At 41.5% G+C, this 21,790-nt stretch overlaps 2 protein-coding genes across 4 annotated transcripts; one reads left to right on the top strand and one right to left on the bottom strand.

Annotated features, from left to right (window-relative positions):
- Positions 1 to 10,131: 10,131 nt before the first annotated feature.
- Positions 10,132 to 12,239, bottom strand: LOC109471429. 2 transcript variants are annotated; one of them, XM_019770713.1, is made up of 2 exons: positions 12,193 to 12,239; positions 10,132 to 11,443 (listed from the first exon to the last, which is right to left on the bottom strand). In XM_019770713.1, exon 2 carries the CDS (start codon positions 11,406 to 11,408, stop codon positions 10,422 to 10,424), a length of 987 nt encoding a protein of 328 aa, XP_019626272.1. In that variant the 5' UTR covers positions 11,409 to 11,443; positions 12,193 to 12,239; the 3' UTR covers positions 10,132 to 10,421. The 2 variants fall into 2 exon arrangements, with proteins under 2 accessions (XP_019626272.1, XP_019626273.1); XM_019770714.1 differs by lacking the exon at positions 12,193 to 12,239 and adding an exon at positions 11,916 to 12,149.
- A 1,049-nt stretch (positions 12,240 to 13,288) lies between these two features.
- Positions 13,289 to 17,897, top strand: LOC109471619. 2 transcript variants are annotated; one of them, XM_019770964.1, is made up of 3 exons: positions 13,292 to 13,593; positions 17,073 to 17,218; positions 17,657 to 17,897. In XM_019770964.1, exons 1-3 carry the CDS (start codon positions 13,335 to 13,337, stop codon positions 17,699 to 17,701), a joined length of 450 nt encoding a protein of 149 aa, XP_019626523.1. In that variant the 5' UTR covers positions 13,292 to 13,334; the 3' UTR covers positions 17,702 to 17,897. The 2 variants fall into 2 exon arrangements, with proteins under 2 accessions (XP_019626525.1, XP_019626523.1); XM_019770966.1 differs by lacking the exons at positions 17,073 to 17,218; positions 17,657 to 17,897 and adding an exon at positions 16,772 to 16,915 and having other exon boundaries at positions 13,289 to 13,593.
- The last annotated feature ends 3,893 nt before the right edge of the window (positions 17,898 to 21,790 follow it).

Below are 21,790 nucleotides of genomic sequence, written 5' to 3' on the forward strand. Positions count from 1 at the left end.
ACTCATGCACTCACTCACTTCCCTACCCTGATATATAACCTATAGTAAACATTTGTCAACCAAATATGACAAAGACAAGGTTGTTTAAACTTGGGAAGACTTTTTTTTTCTTTATTGCGAGATGACGAAGGCTGATCATAATACTGCACATTCATATATTCTGTATATGGCTTACGCAGCCATAGGATACATGGTGAAATTTCTATGTACTGTAACACATGTACATTTCTATTACATTTCTGTGTATTGTAACATATGCAATGTTACATTTCTACACGTATGTACGGTAACATATGCATTTCTATGTACTGTAACATATTACATTTCTGTGTATTGTAACATATGTAACGTTACATTTCTACAGGTATGTACGGTAACATTCTTATTTACACATCCTCTTGTCTACACATATGTACATGTCAATATATATGTTATATTACTGTACAATATATACAATGACAATATTGTATTTTACCCTGGTACTCACAGTACAGTGAGGCGTACTGCTAAGATCTAAAAATTTAAGGTCTTACTAAATTGTTGTTTGACAAATATTTGGATTCCAAATTGACTGTACACATCAGATAAGCATGAAGTACAAAAATAGTGCCATCATCTATACATTTGTATATATAAATATGTCATACATAAGGTAATATGACTGCCATAATCTCAGAAAATTACTAGTATACCAGACATTAGTACATTGTGCCATCATCCAAGCAAAAGTAATGGGTGAGTGTAAAAATAGATTTTGACCATTTTAACATTGTTCAAAGAAATTTCCCCCCAAAAAAGGAAAAATTTGGGTTGGGGAACAGTGGACTGGTGTTTGGAGCTTGATGTTTGGGTGTGTGAGAAGAAAAAAAAATTGAAAAGAAAATAAGTTAAAACAAAAAAGACAAGAAGTAACCAGTCCAGGAACCAGTCGCAAGTTTGGCCACTGACAATAAAAATGGAAAAGATGGAAGAAAATGGAGAAAAGATGCTACATGAAAATGTTTCGTCACAGATGGCACATGAGGCAAACCCACTTCAGTCAGAGAGGGCCACACAGTACATCTCCACTTCAGCCAGGGTGGTTCCAGATTGGTACAAGATCTCCCCACACAGACAGCACAGACACAAGGCCCTGCAGACTAGCCCTACCTCCCCCACTGCTGACAAGCGGACATGACTGTGGGGTCCGGGGAGGATGGGACCCATATCCCGACGTCAACTCCCCGGACTACAGAGTCATGTCCGCCAGATGGTGCAGTAGGAGGAGGTAGAGGTAGTAAGCAGGGCCGAGTGTGGACCGTCTGTGGAGTAGACCCCGCCCGCCCCTTCCCCACCCAGCTGCAGTGTAGAGTACTGTCTGGTCCGGTTAACTGGAGTGGGGCTGCTGTGAGTGCTCTATCAATCTGTGTTAAAGTCCACATGTTTCATGTGACATTTAGAGATAAAATAATAATAGAAATGATAATAATAATAAAAATGTGCAATTTTGCCGATAAATTGTATTTGGGGATGATGAACTTAACTTAAGTTTTACAATTACAATTTTTGTCCTTCCCAGTGTAGGATATCAAATTTGCGGTCGTGGTGTTTTTTTTTAATGTTTGGCTTCCGAAACCAAAATGGGCATGAATGTTTTTGAAATTTCTGAAATTTTAAAGAATTACAAATTTTGTATTAAAAAGATTTGCACACTCACCCACCCTTCATTGTCAATGATAATTAACTGACTGAGATGTGACTTACATCAAGGAGCTTTCATCACATGTGATGAAAGCTCCTTGCTTACATTGTGCAGTAAGACTCTACAATGACAGTGATTATAAATGGCTGATATTTGAAAACCCATGTCTGCTATTTCCTGTTGTAGAGTGAATGGTGTTTGTACATATTTGTATATAGTGTGTTTCTGTGTACTTGTCCTGTTTTTTTTAACCAATTGTAAACATTGAATACATAATTCAATAAAGTGCATTTGCATTTCCTGCTTTTGTACGATTTACGATTGAATAGATTGAAATGTTCACAAAATCTAAAGTGAGCTCACTAGCTGTAAGTAACAATACATTTGTTACAGTGTAAAAAATTATATCAATCACATTGGTATACATTTTTCTAACAGTCTGACATGTAAAGACTACACTGTCAAGTTTTACCTCACATAATGATGCCAATGATACAAAACAGTGATTTTTTTTGTTGTCTTCCCTAATTTCCCAGGCATTAAACTAACAATCAGTAGCCGTTCACGTAATCGGCTGCAAACCCAGTCCAGTTGTTCGGAACCTTTCGTGTGGGCTCCTCCCTGGGCTCGGTGGGCTCCTTCTTCTCCGGCTTCTCCCTCTGCTCTTTCAGAAGCTGGTACTACAAAAACAGTGAACAACAGAAATCTGTCTCAGTTCTGATCCAGAAAAACAATGAACAACAGAAATCCGTCTCAGTTCTGATCTGGTCTCAGCAAGGATTCAGGCAAAAAACTACATAATGAAAGTTTATTGCAAATACTTGCCCGAGGGCTAATTGCAGTTACAAACAACATAAGAAAGAAAACTACAGCGGTATATCTACCTCTAGCATTATACTATATTCTACAACATGCATGGTACTAGTTTTGCTGGGTTTGACTTCTTCATATTGTGCATGCACAGTTGTTGCGTAATCTGTTACCTTTATATAATATGTATGAGATCTAGTCATGGGAATTAGGATGAAACGTTACTCACCAGGTGAAGGCCTTCTACGCACAGAGCGCCGCTCGTGGTATAGATGGCCAGGTTCACCGCTGCCTTCTTCCAAACTGGAAGGAAAGTACACAAACTAATTGTAAACTCGCCTGAAACCACAATATATTGTTTCAGTGGAAGTACAGCACACATAAGAGTCTTTTGAAAGTTTCTTCCTGTATTATGAAGGACTAAGGTTTGGGTTCAATGTTCGGGTCACCAGGTGTAAGAAGTCCAAAAACCATGTAATTTAAACTTAAGCACCTGAAAAATTAGAGCGTCAACTGAGATAGAGATTGTTTTGACATGGGAGTAGAGCTCTAGAAAAAGTTCTTAACAAATACAGAATTTTAGCACTTATCCCATATGACTATCGGTTCTATACTGGCCAGACAAAACAAACAAACCACAGCATAACAGGAGATCTAGAAGAAGAGACCATCTTACCAGGATTCACCGTGAAGGTACTGAAGTTAGCAAATGCCTGGGCAGGTTGGACGGTGCCCAAGAAGCCGCGAACGGCCATCCTGCCCAGGCTGAACATTTATACTCTCCTGGGGAAGAAAGAAACAGACATCTTAAACATTCATTCAAAACATGAATAAACACAGTAGTTGTAACTAGTGCTGTGTACCGGTTCACTGGACCGGTTCTGAACTTGTAAAAATGTTTAGGTTCAAGTAAAATAAAATCTAAACTTTAGGTTTTTTTTTCAATGATGATTCACTAACCGATTCCGGAATGCATTTTTGTATATGCCATGGGTTTAGGTCCGGACTTTAATACGAGTCCGGAACTGAACCTAAACCTCTGGACTTGAATCCGTACCTGAATCTAAATGTAGGTTTAGGTACTCAGCACTAGTTGTAACAGTGTGGATGAAACAGCCATCTTCCTATGACTACATCTGATTATTCAATAAACCTATTCCCTGACATTATCAGTAGTTTAGATTATGGGGAAAGTTCTGATATTGATAAAGTAATTTACGAAGCCCCCCTCCCCACCACCGCTGCAAAGCTAGCGAGTCAATCGGGTTGTCTGCCTGTGTAGATGTGTTGACTGTGCGGTTAGTTTACTTACTGACCTCCGTAGCGTTTCAATACTTCGTTTGCTGTGCCAACAATCACGAAAGGAATTCTTTATGAATCATTATGACCTACAGAAAATTCCTAAATCAACTATTCGGTAAAAAAAATCCTGGCCCTCCCCAAAACCACCCTTGGATTTCGTTGGAAAAGAAAACTGCAGACGTCGCGGAATTTTCACCTAAACGTACGGTAAAACTCCGGTAGTTGCTGCTAGAAATGCCTGTGAATGTTTTAGGAACATCGTAATATCTGTAAAACTTACAGAACAGTTGTTGATTCAGTCACAGACACAAGAAGATTCCTCGGAGCTCTGTGGCACGATCCAACTTCCTTGGCGGTCGGAGTGCAAATGGTGGGGAAGTCTCCTGATTCGTTGCTAAGTGCGCTGCGCGGAGTCCACTTACTTTCGGGCGGGGGTGAACTTGTCTATTCGGGAAATATTTCTACCACTTACCGATTGTTTTGACGTTTTAAAATCACAGTTAGTGTTATATACCTTTTGTAAAATTATATAAAAACTATTTTTTGCACTATGAATAGTTCTTGTCTAAATGTTCTTGTTGTCAAGAAATCTAAGTTACCTACTGAAACGAGTGGAACGTTCTAAAATTTGCATATCCGGGGATGCCCTAGCAACGGCACGGCGGCAACCGCGAAATGTAAACACAAGCCGAAGTGTGGGAGGGGGGCGAAAATTTATGATTAATTTTAAGAATTCTATGTCACTTTCACGACAAATAAGACTTTAGAAAACGGAATGAAATCAAAGATAGACCAAAAAGATGAAAGCTCTACGGAGTGAAATAAAGTAAAACAGTGTCTTTATTCGCGTCAAGCTGTGATAACTCGTGAATTCCACTATTTAACTCCCTGTTGGGCTTTACTTTTCTTTGGCGGTGCCGGTGCCATTTTATCTTATCTTATTACTCCCTTCTGTTCCCAGACTTTAACTCGATAATCTTTACGCGTCTATGGTATCTGGAAGAAAAAGGGCCTCCTCAGAATGAATGAATGAATGAACTTTATTGCTCGACAATCGTACATGGTACAATGTGTGGCAGTAATACAACAATACTACAAAACTAAGCTATCACAATCATAGTCTTATACAAACTACTCGGAATGATAGTCTAAACGGTTTGCAGAGACATCTAGTGAGCAAGGAGCGAAATGCAGAAACCATTGGCAATTGCTGCTGCGCCAACTTGAAAAGTTACTCAAGCAACTGAATGTGATTTTGGAAACGGTCAGACGTTTCAGGTAGCATCCACTACATGTACCTTTCGTCGGTGACACTAGACACTTACGCAGAAACGCAGGTTTGTAAGCACGAACTATAGCTATTGATTGAAGTCCAAAAGGAAACAAAACTTAGGCGAGTCTGACGAAAGTTAGTGGATGCTACTTGAAACGTCTGACCGTTTTTAAAATCATATCCAGTTACTTAGGTAGCCTTTCTTTGGCGTATCTTATTACCTGGATGTCTAACCTTCACTGACGATTGGCATGTTGGTATCACACACTTATAACGTCTCATAAGGCTCATAATCAACTTTATTGCTCAACAACTGTAAATGGTTTAATGTATTGGCAAAGAAGAAATAACAGGGGTAGATACATGAACTATAATACTAAAATATAATCCTAACAGAGCTAGTCCACAATGACACTAAAGCTAATCTATTGTGTTTTCTAAAGGGGAGTACTAGTATTATCACATTCTGTAATTCAGGAAGTATGTCAGTTATGGTGTCGCTTTTATAGCGGTTTGATTGTATGGAATGTCACCCTCTGGGCACGGTGTCAAGCCATATACACGATCCTGCCAGATATGACTCCGACACTATACTTGGGGGTTTCCAATATACCTGAGACAATTTACCATAATCGTAAGTCTAACCCTGGGCCTGGACAATGATCCCAACTCTAACTCTAACCCTAACTCTAATACCAACCCTAACATTAGCTCTAAACACCTGACCTCTCACGTTTCCAATATACCTGAGACAAGGGGTGGGAGGGGTTTTGTCGTAATGTCAGGAGACTAAACCTAACCTAACCCTAATCGGAAGTCTTACCCTAGTCCTGAACAATCATCCCAACTCTAACCCCAGCCTTATAATACCAACCCTAACGCTAACCCTAGCCCACCTGACCTCTCACGTATGTGGCAACATGATGTTGGTGGGATTATATTATAAATTCACGTAAAACATAAACTTGAAACTAATTAGATAGTACGTAGTGATGACTAAAAATCTTACATCCGTACCATTCACATCAACACACTAGTAGTGTTTACAGTTAGATGTAACTTAGACATTTATCTGTCTTTTGTGGGGACGTCAAAATTGAGTTCTTGCATAAGTCTGGTCCTCTTTTCGGTTTTCCAGTTTCTCCAAACGGTGACCACACTTACAGTCATCGAACCTGCAAAAACCAGAGCTCCGCCCGCAAGCTTCAGTGCACCGGCAGTCTTAGATAGGACGAAGTAGTCGAGAACAATGGTGATGGGCACGGTCATCACTAAGATAGCAGTGGCCACGCCTACATTTTCTAAGTACATGCCGCAGAACCACAACACAAACGAAAACACGTACGAGACATTCATGCCTACGAGGTAAGCCGCAGTTTGCCACGACATCTTCCACAGGGGTGTTTCTAAAGCGTACGACAGTGCGGGTAGGTAAAGAGTTCCCGTCGACGAGATACCAAGTAAAAGGACCAGGAGGTGAACATTTTGCCCGTCAAGGAGATACTTGTCGAACACGTTCAAGGGTGACCCTACGGCGGCCGCCAAAAGCGGGAGAGCGAACGTCAAAACGTTCACGCTGATCCGTTTTCCAGTCACGAACATGAGATTGTATCCAATGGCAACGACGCCGACGAAGTTCAGGAATATCCCGAAGAAGTCCAACAGTCCGAGAACTTCTCCGAGAAGAAAAAAGCTGATGATGGCCGTAAGAATCGTCTCAGTTCCCCGGCGTATGGTCTGGGCTATCCCAGGGACCGTGTATGTGAGTGAAAGGAATACAAGTCCGATCTCCAGGTTATGCGCAGCAGTGATGAGAATTAATACCGCGATCTGTTTGCAGCTTAGTGCCGACAGTTTCGGTCGAAAGACCGGCCAAGCGATGATCACCAGAATCAGGAGTGACAGTCTGTTGAGGAACAGCATCTGAAGCCCCGGTATTCCCTCGTTGCTCGCGAGGGTGACAAACTCATTGGACAGGCTGTCAAAGGTGGCGGACAGTAGCAGGAACAACACACCTACCCACGATCTGGTGCTTTTTGTGTTGTTACTTTCCATGTTCTTTCATTCGCCGGTCTCTGCTGCGATCAACACTGGAAAAGAAGGAAAGAATGAAATATAGCTAGCATGGGAGTACGTTAGCATCATGAACTTTTCACTTTCACTGCTTTGAGCAGACATGCCTCGGGGTACAGCAAATTTAGTAGTCTGTTAACAAAATGCCAGAGTTGTGCTCCGTTGTACATATCGTACGCGATTTCTCGTCCGTAGAGGTATCTCGGTCTAGAAAAGTCGTCACATGGATGATATGCCACGTTGATGACGCCAACGTTTAATGCCACAGGTGTCCACCACACTCCTACCAGTTATTTGCCGCGCCCTTCTTCTGTCTGCTGAAGACCAAAGCTGCCAGATATCCACATGCACTGAATGCCTAGCCTGGCGTCTCGATCAAGTAAAAGGACCTTGCCTTTAAAAGGAGAAAAAAAAGATGACCTACCGATGTGGAAAAAAAATGGGTGAAATCCTTAGTTTGAGTCTCGTATCTGAACAAATGGAGCGGAGTTTCAATGGTCCCTGCGCGAGGCGGTGCAGACATGTGTTTAGTAGTAACCTGTGATGACACACTTTTTACCAGTCGTAAAACTTTCATAGGTATTCAGTAGGTTAGTAGGTTGCCTAAAGGCCTGTTTCGGGTGGGTGATTATTACAGCGTAAAGAGTGGTAAAAGTATGAGAAGTAGAAAGCAAAGCAAAGCAAAAATGCATAATTTTCACCTTCACATTCATTAGCTCAATTACTAGTAGTATCACCTGAAGCTTTTCTTTCCATCTAACTGACTGCCTACTTAATATAGGAATTACTTACCTATCATCTGTTTTCATTTTGGGTCTGCCTAAATACCTCAACCGACCTCAACCGACCTCAACCGACCGCGTAATGGGTTAATATGCAGTATACATGGGCTAACAACCTTTTCCAACGCTCTGGATACATTGTCTATGCTTGTATGAATGAAATTTAAAAGCATGAAGGGGTCGACATCCAACTATTGAAAAAAAATGATCTGTCCAGCCACCCCCCGAAGTTCGTTGGTTGGTTCCGCGGAGCGTTCCTCCTTGAGGTCAATGGAGGTCAAGCCGGTAGGCGTACGTGCTTAGCAGCTTGGATATCAGGCTAGCGCTGGTAAACACTCGGTATATAGCTATTATGAGTTGGTTAGGCCACACCAATTTAATTTGTTGGTTCTCGGATTTTTTCAGAAAAAATATGAAGCGACAGGGCGAAAAAAAAAAAACAGGTCTAGGCATCCTATTATAGGCTTAAATGCTACAAAATGAGCCATGAAGTCAACACAAAAGGCTGGGTTAAAATTTAAACATTGAATTTTGAACTTTTAATCAAACCACTGCAATGATAGATGGGAAAACTGTAACAACTAGCTATAGGAAGAAAAGGAATTTCCTCAACTGTTTGGGGGGGGGGGCAAAACATGAGCATTTTTCAGTTGATTCAGGACCAGAATCTAATTTTTTTTTTTTTGCAAATCAGAAAAAAACGAAGAGGCGAATCCGAGAACCAACAAATTAAATTGGTGTGGCCTTATGATAGTATTTGTGCGATTTATAAACCAGCATCTTTGTGTTCTGTTGCCTGTATAAAGCAAAAAGTGTCCAGAGATTGTTTGAGGGATTGTTCATTATAACTTCAGCAGGAGGAGGATAGGTTGGACATGTGTCAGGTTATTTTCTAAGGCCACACCAAGTAATTGCTATGGATGACGTCCACTGGAGACCTTAGATTCAATGTGAAAGCGCGATAAAAACATGAAGGGCCGAAAAAAAAGATGCCTAGATTTGGAATATACTAACTGTAGAAATCCAAATGTTAGGACACAAATTGAATAAAAAAAACAAAGTGTAACAAGTAACAAGTCTTCTATTCGTCATAAAAATTCAACAAAACAGCAGTAGTCGCCCTGTTTTGATTCTTTCCTTTCATCACATCTTCTGTTGATTAATTTTGCGACACTTTCGTGACAATTTCCTCATATTCATAATACAGTATGAATGTGGGGTCGTGTGGCGCAGTCGGTAGCGCGTTCGGCTCACACCCCAGAGGTTGTGGGTTGGAACCCTGCCCATGTCACCGATCTTGTGCCTTTGGGAAAGGCACTTTACACGACTTTCCTCACTTCACTCAGGTGAAAATGAGTACCTAGCTTCGGTTAGGGACGTCCCTCGGATAGGACGTTAAATGGAGGTCCCGTGTTTGGGAGATCCACACCCCATGCACGTTAAAGAACCCACCGCACTTATCGAAAAGAGTAGGGGATCTTCCCGGTGTGAGTGGTTCAAAAACCTTACAGTCCGGTCTAACGCAGCTTGTACATGTGCGCACATGTACAAAACTGGTGTGTTACGCCTGAAGGCGGTTTACCGGTTATGCGAAACAAACAAAAACAAACAAACAAACAGTAAGCAGAATTTCTTGTAACAGTTTTTTTTTTCAGTATCAGTCCAAACTTAAATAACTTAGGGGGGCCTAAAACGGCGAAAGTGCGTCTGTAAAATCAGTGGCAAACCCTTTCAGAGTTTCCGTAGCATAAAAAAGGAGTACAGAGATTCTTTTACTCTAGACCACATTGGTTATTAAAAAGTAAAGAATACACATGTTCATTTCTCTAGAACAATGTACCTCTGACGAAGACATGAGATCTCCGACCTCTAGTTCAGGAAATATGTCAGTTATTTACAATATGGTGTCGCTTTTGTAGCGATTTGATTGCATGGATGTCGCCGCCTGGGCACGGTGTCAAGCCAAATACATGATCCTGCCAAATATGACTCTGACACTACTTCAAGGGGGTTTCCAATATACCTGAGACAATGGGAGGGGTTTACCATAATCGTAAGTCTAACCCTGGGCCTGATCAATGATCCCAACTCTAACCCTAACCCTAACTCTAATACCAACCCTAACCCTAACCTTAGCCCTAAACACCTGACCTCTCACGTTTCCAATGTACCTGAGACATGCAAGAGGTGGGAGGGGTTTTGTCCGTGATGTCAGGAGACTAAACCTAACCTAACCCTAATCGGAAGTCTTACCCTAGTCCTGAACAATCATCCCAACTCTAACCCCAGCCTTACTCTAATACCAACCCTAACGCTAACCCTAGCCCATCTGACCTCTCACGTATGTGGCAGTGTGATGTTGGTGGCATTTTATTATAAATTCACGTAAACATAAACTTGAAACTACCTAAGTCGTACGTAGTGATGACTAAAACTCTTACATCCGTACCATTCACATCAACACACTAGTAGTGTTTACAGTTAGATGTAACTTAGACATTTATCTGTCTTTTGTGGGGACGTCAAAGTTGAGTTCTTGCAAAAGTCTGTCCCTCTTTTCAGCTTTCCAGTTTCTCCAAACGGTGACCACACTTACTGTCATCGAGCCTGCAAAAACCAGAGCTCCGCCCGCAAGTTTCAGTGCACCGGGAGTCTTAGATAGGACGAAGTAGTCAAGAACAATGGTGATGGGCACGGTCATCACTCTGATAGCAGTGGCCACGCCTACATTTTCTAAGTACATGCCGCAGTACCACAACACTAACGAAAACACGTACGAGACATTCAGGCCTACGAGATAAGCTGCAGTTTGCCACGACATTTTCCACACGGGTGTTTCTAAAGTGTGCGCCAGCGCGGACAGGTAAAGAGTTCCCGTCGACGAGATACCGAGTAAAAGGATCAGAATGTGAACATCTTGGCGGTCAAGGAGAAACTTGTCGAACACGTTTAAGGGTGACCCTACGGCGGCCGCCAACAGCGGAAGAGCGAACGTCAAAACGTTCACGCTGATCCGTTTTCCAGTCCCGAACATGAGATTGAATCCGATGGCGACGACGCCGACGAAGTTCAGGAAGATCCCGAAGAAGTCCAACAGTCCGAGAACTTCTCCGAGAAGAAAAAAGCTGATGATGACCGTAAGAATCGTCTCAGTTCCCTGGCGTATGGTGTGGGTTATCCCAGGGACCGTGTAGGTGAGGGAAAGGAATACAAGTCCTAGCTCCAGATTATGCGCAGCTGTGATGAGAATGAATACCGCGAGCTGTTTGCAGCTTAGTGCCGACAGTTTCGGTCGGAAGACCGGCCAAGCGATGATCACCAGAATCAGGAGTGACAGTCTGTTGAGAAACAACATCTGAAGCCCCGGTATTCCCTCGTTGCTGGCGAGGGTGACAAACTCATTGGACAGGCTGTCAAAGGTGGCGGACAGTAGCAGGAACAACACACCTACCCACGATCTGGTGCTTTTTGTGTTGTTACTTTCCATGTTCTTTCATTCGCTGGTCTCTGTTGCGATCAACCCTGGAAAAGAAGGAAAGAATGAACTAGAGAAGTAACATTTGCAAAGCAAATGCATAATGTTTACCTTCGGACATGGTCTGCCCTGTTAATTTTTACTCAGACATATTCACATACATGTACTACGAGTATATGGTGACAGGAGCAAAGCAGACCATGAAATTGCAACATGATGTAACCCAACAGCAGTCACCATAGTGACAGACGTCAACAAATCATGCCATCATTGGCCAGGTCATAGTATTTGGAACAGAAGAGGGGGAAGAAACTGAGTAAAAACAATATGTTTTCCTTCGGTTAACATAAATATAGCTAGCATGGGAGTACTAGCATCATCCTAACTTTTCACTAAGCATATTCGGAATAACGACAACAAACAAAGCGCTTTGAGAAACAGTACTAGCCTTAAATGCCTCGGGCTACTTTGTACAGCAAATTTTGTAGTCTGTTAACAAAATGACAGAGTTGTACATACGGTTTGCGATTACTCGTCTGTAGAGGTATGTTGGTCGAGAAAAGTCGTCACATGGATGATATGCCACTTTGATGACGGCAACGTTTAGTGTCACAGGTGCCCACACGCCTACCACATGTCTATGTAACGTGGCGTGTTAAAGCCACGTCATCAGTTACTAGTAGTTGCCGCGCCCTTCTTCTGTCTGCTGAAGACCTAAGCTGCCAGATATCCACATGCATTAAAGGCCTGGCGTCTCGGACCTTGCCTTTAAAAGTATATAATAAAGATGACCTACCGATGTAGAAAAAGGGGACGAAATCCTTAGTTTGAGTCTCGTATCTGAACAAATGGAGCGGAGTCTCACCGGTCCTTGTTCGGTACAGACCTGTGTTTTATTAATAGTAACCTGTGATCACACCAGTCGTACCACTTCCGTCACTCTGAGAAATTCAAAAGTTGCATAAAGGCCTGTTTCGGGTCGGTGATTATCAACTATTAGAGCGTAAAGGGCTTTAAAAGTATGAGAAGTACATGTACAAAGCAAAGCAAAGCAAAGCAAAGCAAAAATGCATAATCTTTACCTTCACATTTATTAGCACAATTAGTATCGCCTGAGGCTTTTCTTTCCATCTAACTGACTGCCTACTTAATATAGGAATTACTTACCTATCATATGATATAGCTATTATGAGTTGGTTATGATAGTATTTGTGCTTTAATCATGATGATTTATAAACCAACATATTTGCGTTCTGCTGCCTGTATAAAGCAAAAAGTGTCCAGAGATTCCCCATGCAGGCCCAACGATGGCCCAACGATGAATAACTTTTAAAAACTGGTAAAATCGTCAGAGTTACAGTGTTTTTTCCATTCATACAAGCATAGACAATGTATCCAGAGCGTTGGAAAAGGTTGTTAGCCCATGTATACTGCATATTAACCCATTACGCGGTCGGTTGAGGCCGGTTGAGGTCGGTTGAGGTATTTAGGCATACCGTTCATGTTCATTTATCCGTACAAAATTCATTGCATGCGAAATCTACAGCACAAATCATGTTCATGTGCTTGAAAGGTTTATAACGTTAGTATAAATGCATGGGAAAGCAGATAAAGTGTAATGTGCAAATCAACTAGCCTGGTTACCAAACCTATTATAGCTCCCGAGTCCTACATCCTGTATTTGCGGAGAGGATGTAGGACTCGGGTGCTATAATAGGTTTGGTAAGCAGGCTACCAGGCTTTTGTGGTCGGAAAAAGTCGACTCGGATACTCGACAGAGCATTCGGGCAGGCCACTACCAAGTTTTGCGATTTTATTACTTTGAACATACAGGTACCTGAAAACCCCTATTTGACCCTCGACAGACTGGCGAGCGAACGTTATCCCCAAACACCCCTTTGGCGCCCCCGCCTTCCCGACATCCACTCCATTTCCAAAATGGCGCCAGCTAGGAAAAGTTCGCGCAAAACCGTGCAGACCGTCACGACTACCGTGGTCCAGGCGCCTTCCACGCCGGTCACACGTCGCCTGACCCCCGGGGAACTTCCCGCCAGCCCCCTGGGGGCCACCCCGAGGGGTGCACTGCCTCAGGTCTACTCCACCCCCCACAAAAACTACGATCTGACCGAGGAGGATTTGAGCAGGATCGCGGAAGAGGCACAGTCGACCCTTCGGAACAGGGCTTCCTTGTACACCGGTAACTCCATATAACGTTTAAAATATTGCTCATTTTCCACTATCAAGTCCCTTCTTATACTAACATCTATCTATTCTTACTATAAAGAGACTTTGGGAAGACACGAATGTATAGTTTCGCCTCAAATTCCATTATTGAATTAGAAATAGGAACGGGCGACAGTATACAAACAAAGGACGGGGACCAAGATTCCCTAAAATATTTGTCGGCATTTGAAAATATCTCGGGTATATGTAGCACATTTTGTATCTAATAATTGCCATAGTCGAGGCAAGTAAAAGTAGGTTCGGTAGCTTTCGTTGCTTTAGGTAATGTAGTTTCTTTGTTGTTCCTTACTTGTTTTGAGTACACATCCTAACACTAGCGCTATGGATGGATGGTTTACTTAAATGGGCGTGGCATTTATGTCCATACTCGGCGTAAGGAATTTCTGTGAAAATATTTGACAACAACTTGATATGTTCCGCTAACCCTTGTCACCAGCTGCCTGACGTATTTTTATGACACACTATTTAAAAATCAACAACGACCCCAAGGGACCTGATGGGGTCATGCCCCAGATTTAATAGCCAGGCTAGCAGAGGCATTTAGGCATTTGATTTTTAACCTCGAACCTCCTTGGTAGAGGGTACAATTCTAGGACAGTCAACATCCAAATCACATTGCAGTAGGCAAAAATATGGCAACCTAAATTGCGTGATATTTAGTTGCAAAGCATGTCCAACATGTCAGATTTCATAGGACAAGGAGGTTATTTTTTCCACCTAAATCCCATTGGTTATAACTTATAAGTTATATAGACTATCAGCAAAACAAACAAGCTTTTTGAATGATTTAGTCAAAGTTAACGGCCAATATGGCAAGCTATGTAACTTTTAAGAGTATAAAAAAATTAAAGAGTAGAACAGAACAGAATAAATATATATATAATATAGGGCTGGAACACCCGTATCGAACACAATCGCGGCCCAGGTATGACATAAAACATCATATAGAATACTCAGCCAGGTAGTAAGTTCTGGAATGTTAGAGACATTTATTACTTTTTACCAGATTAGTGCCTCTTGGTTTGGCCCCACATTGACTTTTGTAGCACCTCCTTTAGATGAATTTGAAAACATTTGGTGTAATGTACTACTAGAAAAATGTACAGTTGTAGGTCTGGTGTCTGTAATTGAATACCATGAAAGAAAACCAGGTGTGAGTGCCTGAGGGAAAGGATATGCATTATTCAGGTGATTAGGCACTTTGCTCGCACACACCTGTAATTAAGACACGGAAGCGGTGAAACCATTGTTCGTGTCCAAGGACTGTGCATGCCTCCAGTCAAATGTCATTAACTCACTACCTGTTCACTGCTGTCCCTTTCAAATAGCACAGATATGTAATTATTTTCATTCATTCATTCATTATCATTTTATCGTGGCGTCGGGTGGTGTAGTGGTTAGAGCAATCGACTATGAACCGGGGAGACCCGGGTTCGATTCCGAGTCGTACCCGGTACATGTCTGAACATGCGCCCGGACGTTGTGTCCTGTTGGGTACTGTTTGGACAATAAAAAACATTAATTAAGTGTGTAACTAGTAGAGGAAAATTTGATCAAAACTTGTCAGTTGTATCTTTTACTTTTTAGAAGTACTGTACAATTGTACTTACCTGAAAGTATGTTCTCCCCTTAATAACAATGCATGACACATATATCAATCTCTTTTGACAGTTCTGGGTTAAATGTTAAACAGTTAAATGGTCTTAGGTGACTCAAACCTGACCAAAGTGACATTTAGAAGGACAATGAGCATATCTAATACACAACAGATCTTTCAGGGTAGTTAACACAGTCTGTAACACAAACACACTGTCTCTGGGACCCTTTTTTAGGCCACAAATAAGCATAATATTAGTGTAACTTTACACAGGTACAGTACTAGTACTGAGGGATTAGGTATTTTGGACCTGTACCTACTAGTAATCAATTTTTTCCGTATAGTATCACATACCCTACACAGCCTAGTGCAGTATTCACATGTATGCTGATGACACAGTCCTGTACTACTCGGCCGACTCCGTGAAGGCCTGTGAAGAGACTGTCTCTATGGACATGAAGAGAGTAGTGAAATGGCTGAATGTAAACAAGTTACTGCTTCACCCAGACAAGACCAAAGCGATGCTCTTTGGGCTCCCTCAGAAACTGAGGCATGCCGGGACATCCGTCAACATAACCGACGGCACGAACGTTTATGAGCAGGTTGACTCGATCACCTACCTGGGTATCACTCTGGACCCCTCACTCAGGTGGTCAGCACACGTGCAAAGGATCACGAAGAAGCTTCTCAGCGGACTCGGTGCAATGAGACGTGCCAGAGCCTTTGTTACAAAGGAAGTGTTGCAGACCATGTACCAGACACTAGTACTATCTCATCTGGATTACTGTGCTACAGCGTGGCTACCAAGTCTTGTACAGAGCAACAAAACTCTGACATCACAGCTGGACAGACTGGTAAACAGAGCTGCAAGGCTCATCACAGGCCACAAACTCCGAGACCATGTCCCCGTTAACATCTTGCGAGCAGAGGCAGGGACAGACCCTGTGCGTAAACGGGCAGAAGTAGCTTCTCTTGTCTCTGTCTTTAAGGCAGTCTGTGGATGTGCGCCTGTGTACATGACATCGTTGTTCAAATGGGAAGCTCCACCTACACTGAGTGTACGCACTACTCGGTCAGAGTTAAAACGGCTACGGGACTATGACCCCCACCTACTCTCCTGTCCCCCAGCTAGAGTCACTTCATACAGGAACAGCTTACAGTACTATGGACCTTATCTCTGGAACTCACTCCCCCTACAACAACGACAGCAGCCCAGTCTCAGAACTTTTAAACAGTTTTTATAGAATTGTATTTAAGATTAGTTTTATCTATGTGCTATTTTTAGACTTTTGGATGTATTGTAATCTGTTTAACTGTTAGGTGTTTGTCTGTGCTTTTGTACCAGGATTTCCTGAAAAACAGGCCAGAGTGGCCTGAGTGTGATACCTGGTTGAACAAATAAAGTTGTTGTAGCCCTAGCTTGGAGATTGCTCCATTCTGCCCCCTTCTAAGTAACCTAACCCATCTCACCCTCAGCCTGCTCTGGGCCAGCGCTGTAGTAATTAGTATGTTTGACCGTCTCTGTCCCCCCCAGCTGAGAAGATTGTGAGTCAGACACGGAGGTTGGTGGGTCTGGTGAAGCCGACTGTGCGAGGCCGTGCGCGCCTGCTCTGGGCCAGCGCTGTAGTAATTAGTAATTAGTACAATGTTTGACCGTCTCTGTAGTAATTAGTATAATGTTTGACCGTCTCTGTCCCCCCCATGCAGCTGAGAAGAGTGTGAGCCAGACACGGAGGCTGGTGGGTCTGGTGAAGCCGACCGTGCGCGCCTGCTCTGGGTCAGCGCTGTAGTAATTAGTAATTAGTATAATGTTTGACCGTGTCTGTCCCCCCCAGCTGAGAAGAGCGTCAGCCAGACACGGAGGCTGGTGGGTCTGGTGAAGCCGACCGTGCGGGGCCGTGCGCGCCTGCTCTGGGCCATCGCCGCCGTCCTGCTGGCCCTGTTGGTTGCTGCAGCAGTGCTGTACTGGAGGGGAATCATCGTGAGTTTAGTTTTCAGCAACAACTTAGATTTATTTTGTGACTTTATTGTGCCACAATTGTAGCAGATACAAATTCGTGGCAAGTTATAAAAGGATGATGTATTGTAAGAAGTTCAGTATATGTGAACAGATTCATTTTCTCTTTTTTTTAATGCCAAAGTCCAATTTATGGCATTATGATAGGCTACTAGTATATGCTTATTATGAATGCAGTTATACCAGTCCATCTATTATAGAGTGAATGGGAAATGTTTTGGGTTTTCAGCATTCTATGCAGATCCCTGATCGTCTAATGTGATTGGCCTTGATGCAATTGGTGTCTACTGTATCTATACTTAAATTCTATTCTATTGCATAAAGCGCGAGGTTAGTTTATTCCACCCTAAGGAAGTACACATGTAACATGTTTTTGGCTAACCACTGGTTTTTATCCACCAGTTTAACACAGAAGAAAACACAGTGGCCCAGCAAACCAAACAGTGAAGATACTCAACTGTAAGTCAAGACATGCCGACATCTTGGGACCTCGGAGTAAGAAACAAGACCAAGGCAGCTCAACTTTCATCAAGAGCATAGTTGTATGTTTATCTGTAGTCAAGACTTCTATACTGTATCTTAGCAGATCTCAGGATTCTCACTTGTACCATTCTTGTTCTTGTCGTAAAAATATTAGAGCTTGTAAGGCCACACCAATTTAATTTCTTGGTTAACGGATTTTTCTAGAAAAAAAATGGAGCGGGCGGGCGAAAAAAAAATAAAAATAAAAATTTGAGACTACAACCATGTAGTAAGCAATCCATTAAGTTAAGTTACAAAATGATATAAGACATTATATTGGACACTTATTGAACTGAAAGGACCATTACTACATGAGCAACTTCTCTTACATCTCTTAAAAATTATTTGTATAATTTTGCAAGATACACATCTTTACTGTACGAACAACAAACTGTCAGTTGACAAGACTCCGATCCAACTGATTTCACTTTTATTCATCTTTCAAAGTTCCAAAGAGTGGTTTAAATCAGGGTGCTCTGTTCAGATCCCATTGTTTTCTTAGAGTTCAGGGCACACAGCTTACCACTGTGCTGGGCATTCTGTTGTGTCTGGCTGATATGGAAGTTATTTAGAGCTTGAAATTTACAATATCCTAAATATTTGCTTTTAACTAATTTTAACTAATTAGACAAATTTCCAGGAATGTTTAAAGGTTATTGGCAAAAGAATTAACTATTTTAACAGATATTTTATTTCTTTTTTTATCTTTCCCAAATACTACCGGTAGTATCCATTTTATATTTCCCATTATACACTTTAGGTACATGTATGCTACAGCTACATTATAAATAGCCATAATTCAAACAAATAGCCACATTTAGCCACTAAACTAAACATTGACACACTCTTCAAGTTGCCACAAATTCAATGGTCTAGGGTTTCACTATTAAGTCTTTGATGTATGGGGATTTTTTATTTGTAGGGGGAACCGATTTATTAAAAAATTAAAGATGTAATGATGTATTATTTTCAATTGTACTCTTGTTTATAGTTATCTAAATAAAATGTAACTTTGTTAGAATGCCACATGCACATGTAGTATTTTTCACAGAGTAACGTTAATTTCTATAATTAAAAGGGCCTGTTTCCCCCTACACGAGGTGGACTCTTCCGACCGTGAGAAAGCTCTAGAGTTGCTTTAGTGAATGGACTTACGTGCATGGAGGACTTTTTACTTTGCCAAATTCCCATGTTTGTGGTAGGATTTTGTACTTTTTGAGAGTAATACAGTTAGTGATGCCAGAATACATTGTTATGTCGTGTTATTTTTTACATATTCCCTGGAAAAAAGATCGTTTTGAAGGTGGGTGTGCATGTGCCGCCCAGGCCGAGTTACGTTCGGCCGATTACTTTTAACGCCCGTTACTAGCACATGTTTCCGACACAATTATACGTGTTCCTAAATATAATATAAATCCAAAAGGGAGATGGTATGTTGTTACAGGTACGATGACTTTGTAAATCTGCCGTACGTTTGTCGTCAGTGAAGTTTTGTCCCATGAATGGTGACATGTGCAAAGGGGGTGGGGGGCGAGTTCTATATCAAAAGAATTTGACGAACTTTTGAAGAGGCAACCTAGCTTTCCGAACAAATTGCACTCAGAAAAATGTTTCTGCCTTAAAGCAATGTATTTTTAACGCTCTTAACTATGCCCAAATTTTGAAAAATTACAACGTACCGGGTGGATTTTGAGGCCCCCAATTCGGGACCCGAGAGTATGGATTTTTGTTCTGTTTTTATTTTTATTTCATTTTGGCAAAAAAACGAAGCGGCGAATCCGTTAACCAAGGAAATAAATTGGTGTGGCCTAAGGGGAGGTTTAACTGGAAAGTATGCAACCTGTCACACATTTGGTGGCCTGTAAGAGATTTAATAGCTCACAGTGCAATTGTTTGTACATTGGGCATGGTTGGAATAGGGTTAGTACAATGTTTATCCCATGCCTCCAAATAGGTGACGATTTGCAAATAGGTTGAAAAATGGGGATCAAACACTAACATTGCTCACAGTGGTTGACTTTCCACTGACTGTGATTCAGTTACTTAGTAGATAAAAAATCATGGCTTAAACTTATCCAAGGTATCTGGCTGGTATGATTAGAATAAGACTGACGATTTCAATTTTTGTGAAACAGACACCAACCTTCTCTCAACTGGGATGGGTGTGAAACAGTGTGGGATGGGTCAGAAGATAGACTTTGAGTTTGACCATTTCTGATGTCACGTGTGAAAAATCATGTGTCTACAGCACTTGGGTTACATTTATGTAACTTACCAACTCATACAAAGTTTTATGCAAAGACAATTTTGATACCAGCCTATTTGGCCAGTACAACTGTATTTACAAACCTTTTCTATGATATCTGCATTCTTTATGGATGTGTACTTTGTGAGCTCTGTGTTTTTGTAAAACATTATATTTGTACATGTATCCTTGGATACTTACAACAGATCACATGATCAGATACTTACAACATTTTACTACATTTATTTTGTACTCGGAAAATCTTATCATCCTAGTAACCTAAAAATTAATGGTTTGGGAACCAGTTAACTTGGAGGTCCAAAAAGTTTTTAACCAAAACTGACCAAAATACTTACTATCAATAAGTTGTAATCATGAGATCATGCATGTTGTACCAATAGCAAATTCAAATAGATACAAAACACACCTATAGCTATAATCTCCAAGCAGATATTGGGGGGAATGTTACACTTTGTGATTGCCTCTTTTTCAGTGCGAAAATGTTGGCTGTAGAGAGTCAAAACAAGATTACATTCTTTCCATCTAACATCTGCTTGGAGAACAAGCTGTAAGGCCAATGGCATCATTACATTACAGTGTGCAACTTGCATATTTAGTAGATGTGTAGATATGCCTGCATGATAGCCTATACAGACCTGTTCTGTCTGAGGGCCTTGAAATTCCAGGCAATCCTCATAGCTTAACCTTCTCCTTGCTGCATAACCCTGTAACTAGTACAAAATGGTGCCACTAAGGGATATCTCAGCAGAAGAAGGGTTAATTTGACAATACTAGTATATGTCTAACAGTGTGTGACATGCTTGTTTTGTGTTGTTGCCAGCAGTATTTCAAGTACAAACACAATTTTTTTTTACCTACGTAGAATTCAGTGAACTACCAAAAGCCCATGCATGTGGTACACTGGAATGTCACCAATCAAGTTACTTGTACTTGTCACATTTTACTGAGCTTTTGCACTTGGCAATTATTAACACTACAAGATTGAATGTTTTAGATTGTTGTACTGTAATGTCAGTTCTTGCTGCAAATTGTATGTTGCACATAGGTATTTGGCGCCCTACAATAGGCATGTATATAAATTGTGTTCAGCCAACTAAATAGAAAGTGTGTGCATTAACCTATAATCTGTTTGAACATTTTGCCAAAATGGACACCATGTGCCCTGAACTACAACAAGCACTATAGTTTCTTTGACATATGTCCTGTTGCTGGTATCTCCAAGCAGATGTTGGAATGAAAAATCATTTTTATGGGATAATTGCAAATTGTCCTAACCTGTATCACAATCTCTTGCTGCCAGGGGCAGATTTGGCCTCCTTTCTATCTAGGGGCCTGCTCAGTGGAGGGGCTGCTAGGTGCATGATGTAGTCAGACTTGCATTTGCCCCATGCCTCTAGCAGCAGTAGTAGTAGTAGTAGTAAACCTTTATTTAAACTCGAAAGCTTGTTCGGTACATACATATGACCGCTTTTCAACAAGGTCGAGGGTGAGGGCGGGGTCACGGGTTACAAATCAACCCAAAATATAATGCAAAATCAAAACAAAATGCAAATCAAAATATAATACAAAAATAAAGCATGCAGGCACCTGGAATATGTTACAATTTTTCTTTAAAACATCTGCTTGGAGAATGGGCAATCTAGCATCTTGGCTTATTGAAATTTAGTTCAAAATGTAGCAATTTGAAAGATGTTGTTATGCTGGCTGTTCGTCACTCTCACGATTTTAACACGTGCCAATAACGATTG

Source organism: Branchiostoma belcheri, unplaced genomic scaffold, assembly GCF_001625305.1.
Source record: "Branchiostoma belcheri isolate BF01 breed outbred unplaced genomic scaffold, Haploidv18h27 scaffold25, whole genome shotgun sequence".
NCBI lineage: Eukaryota > Metazoa > Chordata > Leptocardii > Amphioxiformes > Branchiostomatidae > Branchiostoma > Branchiostoma belcheri.

Excerpts from the sequence above, each read along its gene's own strand:
- LOC109471429 (XM_019770713.1), bottom strand. The coding sequence starts at position 11,408 with ATGGAAAGTAACAACACAAAAAGCACCAGATCGTGGGTAGGTGTGTTG.
- LOC109471619 (XM_019770964.1), top strand. The coding sequence starts at position 13,335 with ATGGCGCCAGCTAGGAAAAGTTCGCGCAAAACCGTGCAGACCGTCACG. Across the intron at positions 13,594-17,072 it reads CAGGGCTTCCTTGTACACCG|CTGAGAAGAGCGTCAGCCAG; the intron begins GTAACTCCATAT and ends TGTCCCCCCCAG. Across the intron at positions 17,219-17,656 it reads TGTACTGGAGGGGAATCATC|TTTAACACAGAAGAAAACAC; the intron begins GTGAGTTTAGTT and ends TTTATCCACCAG.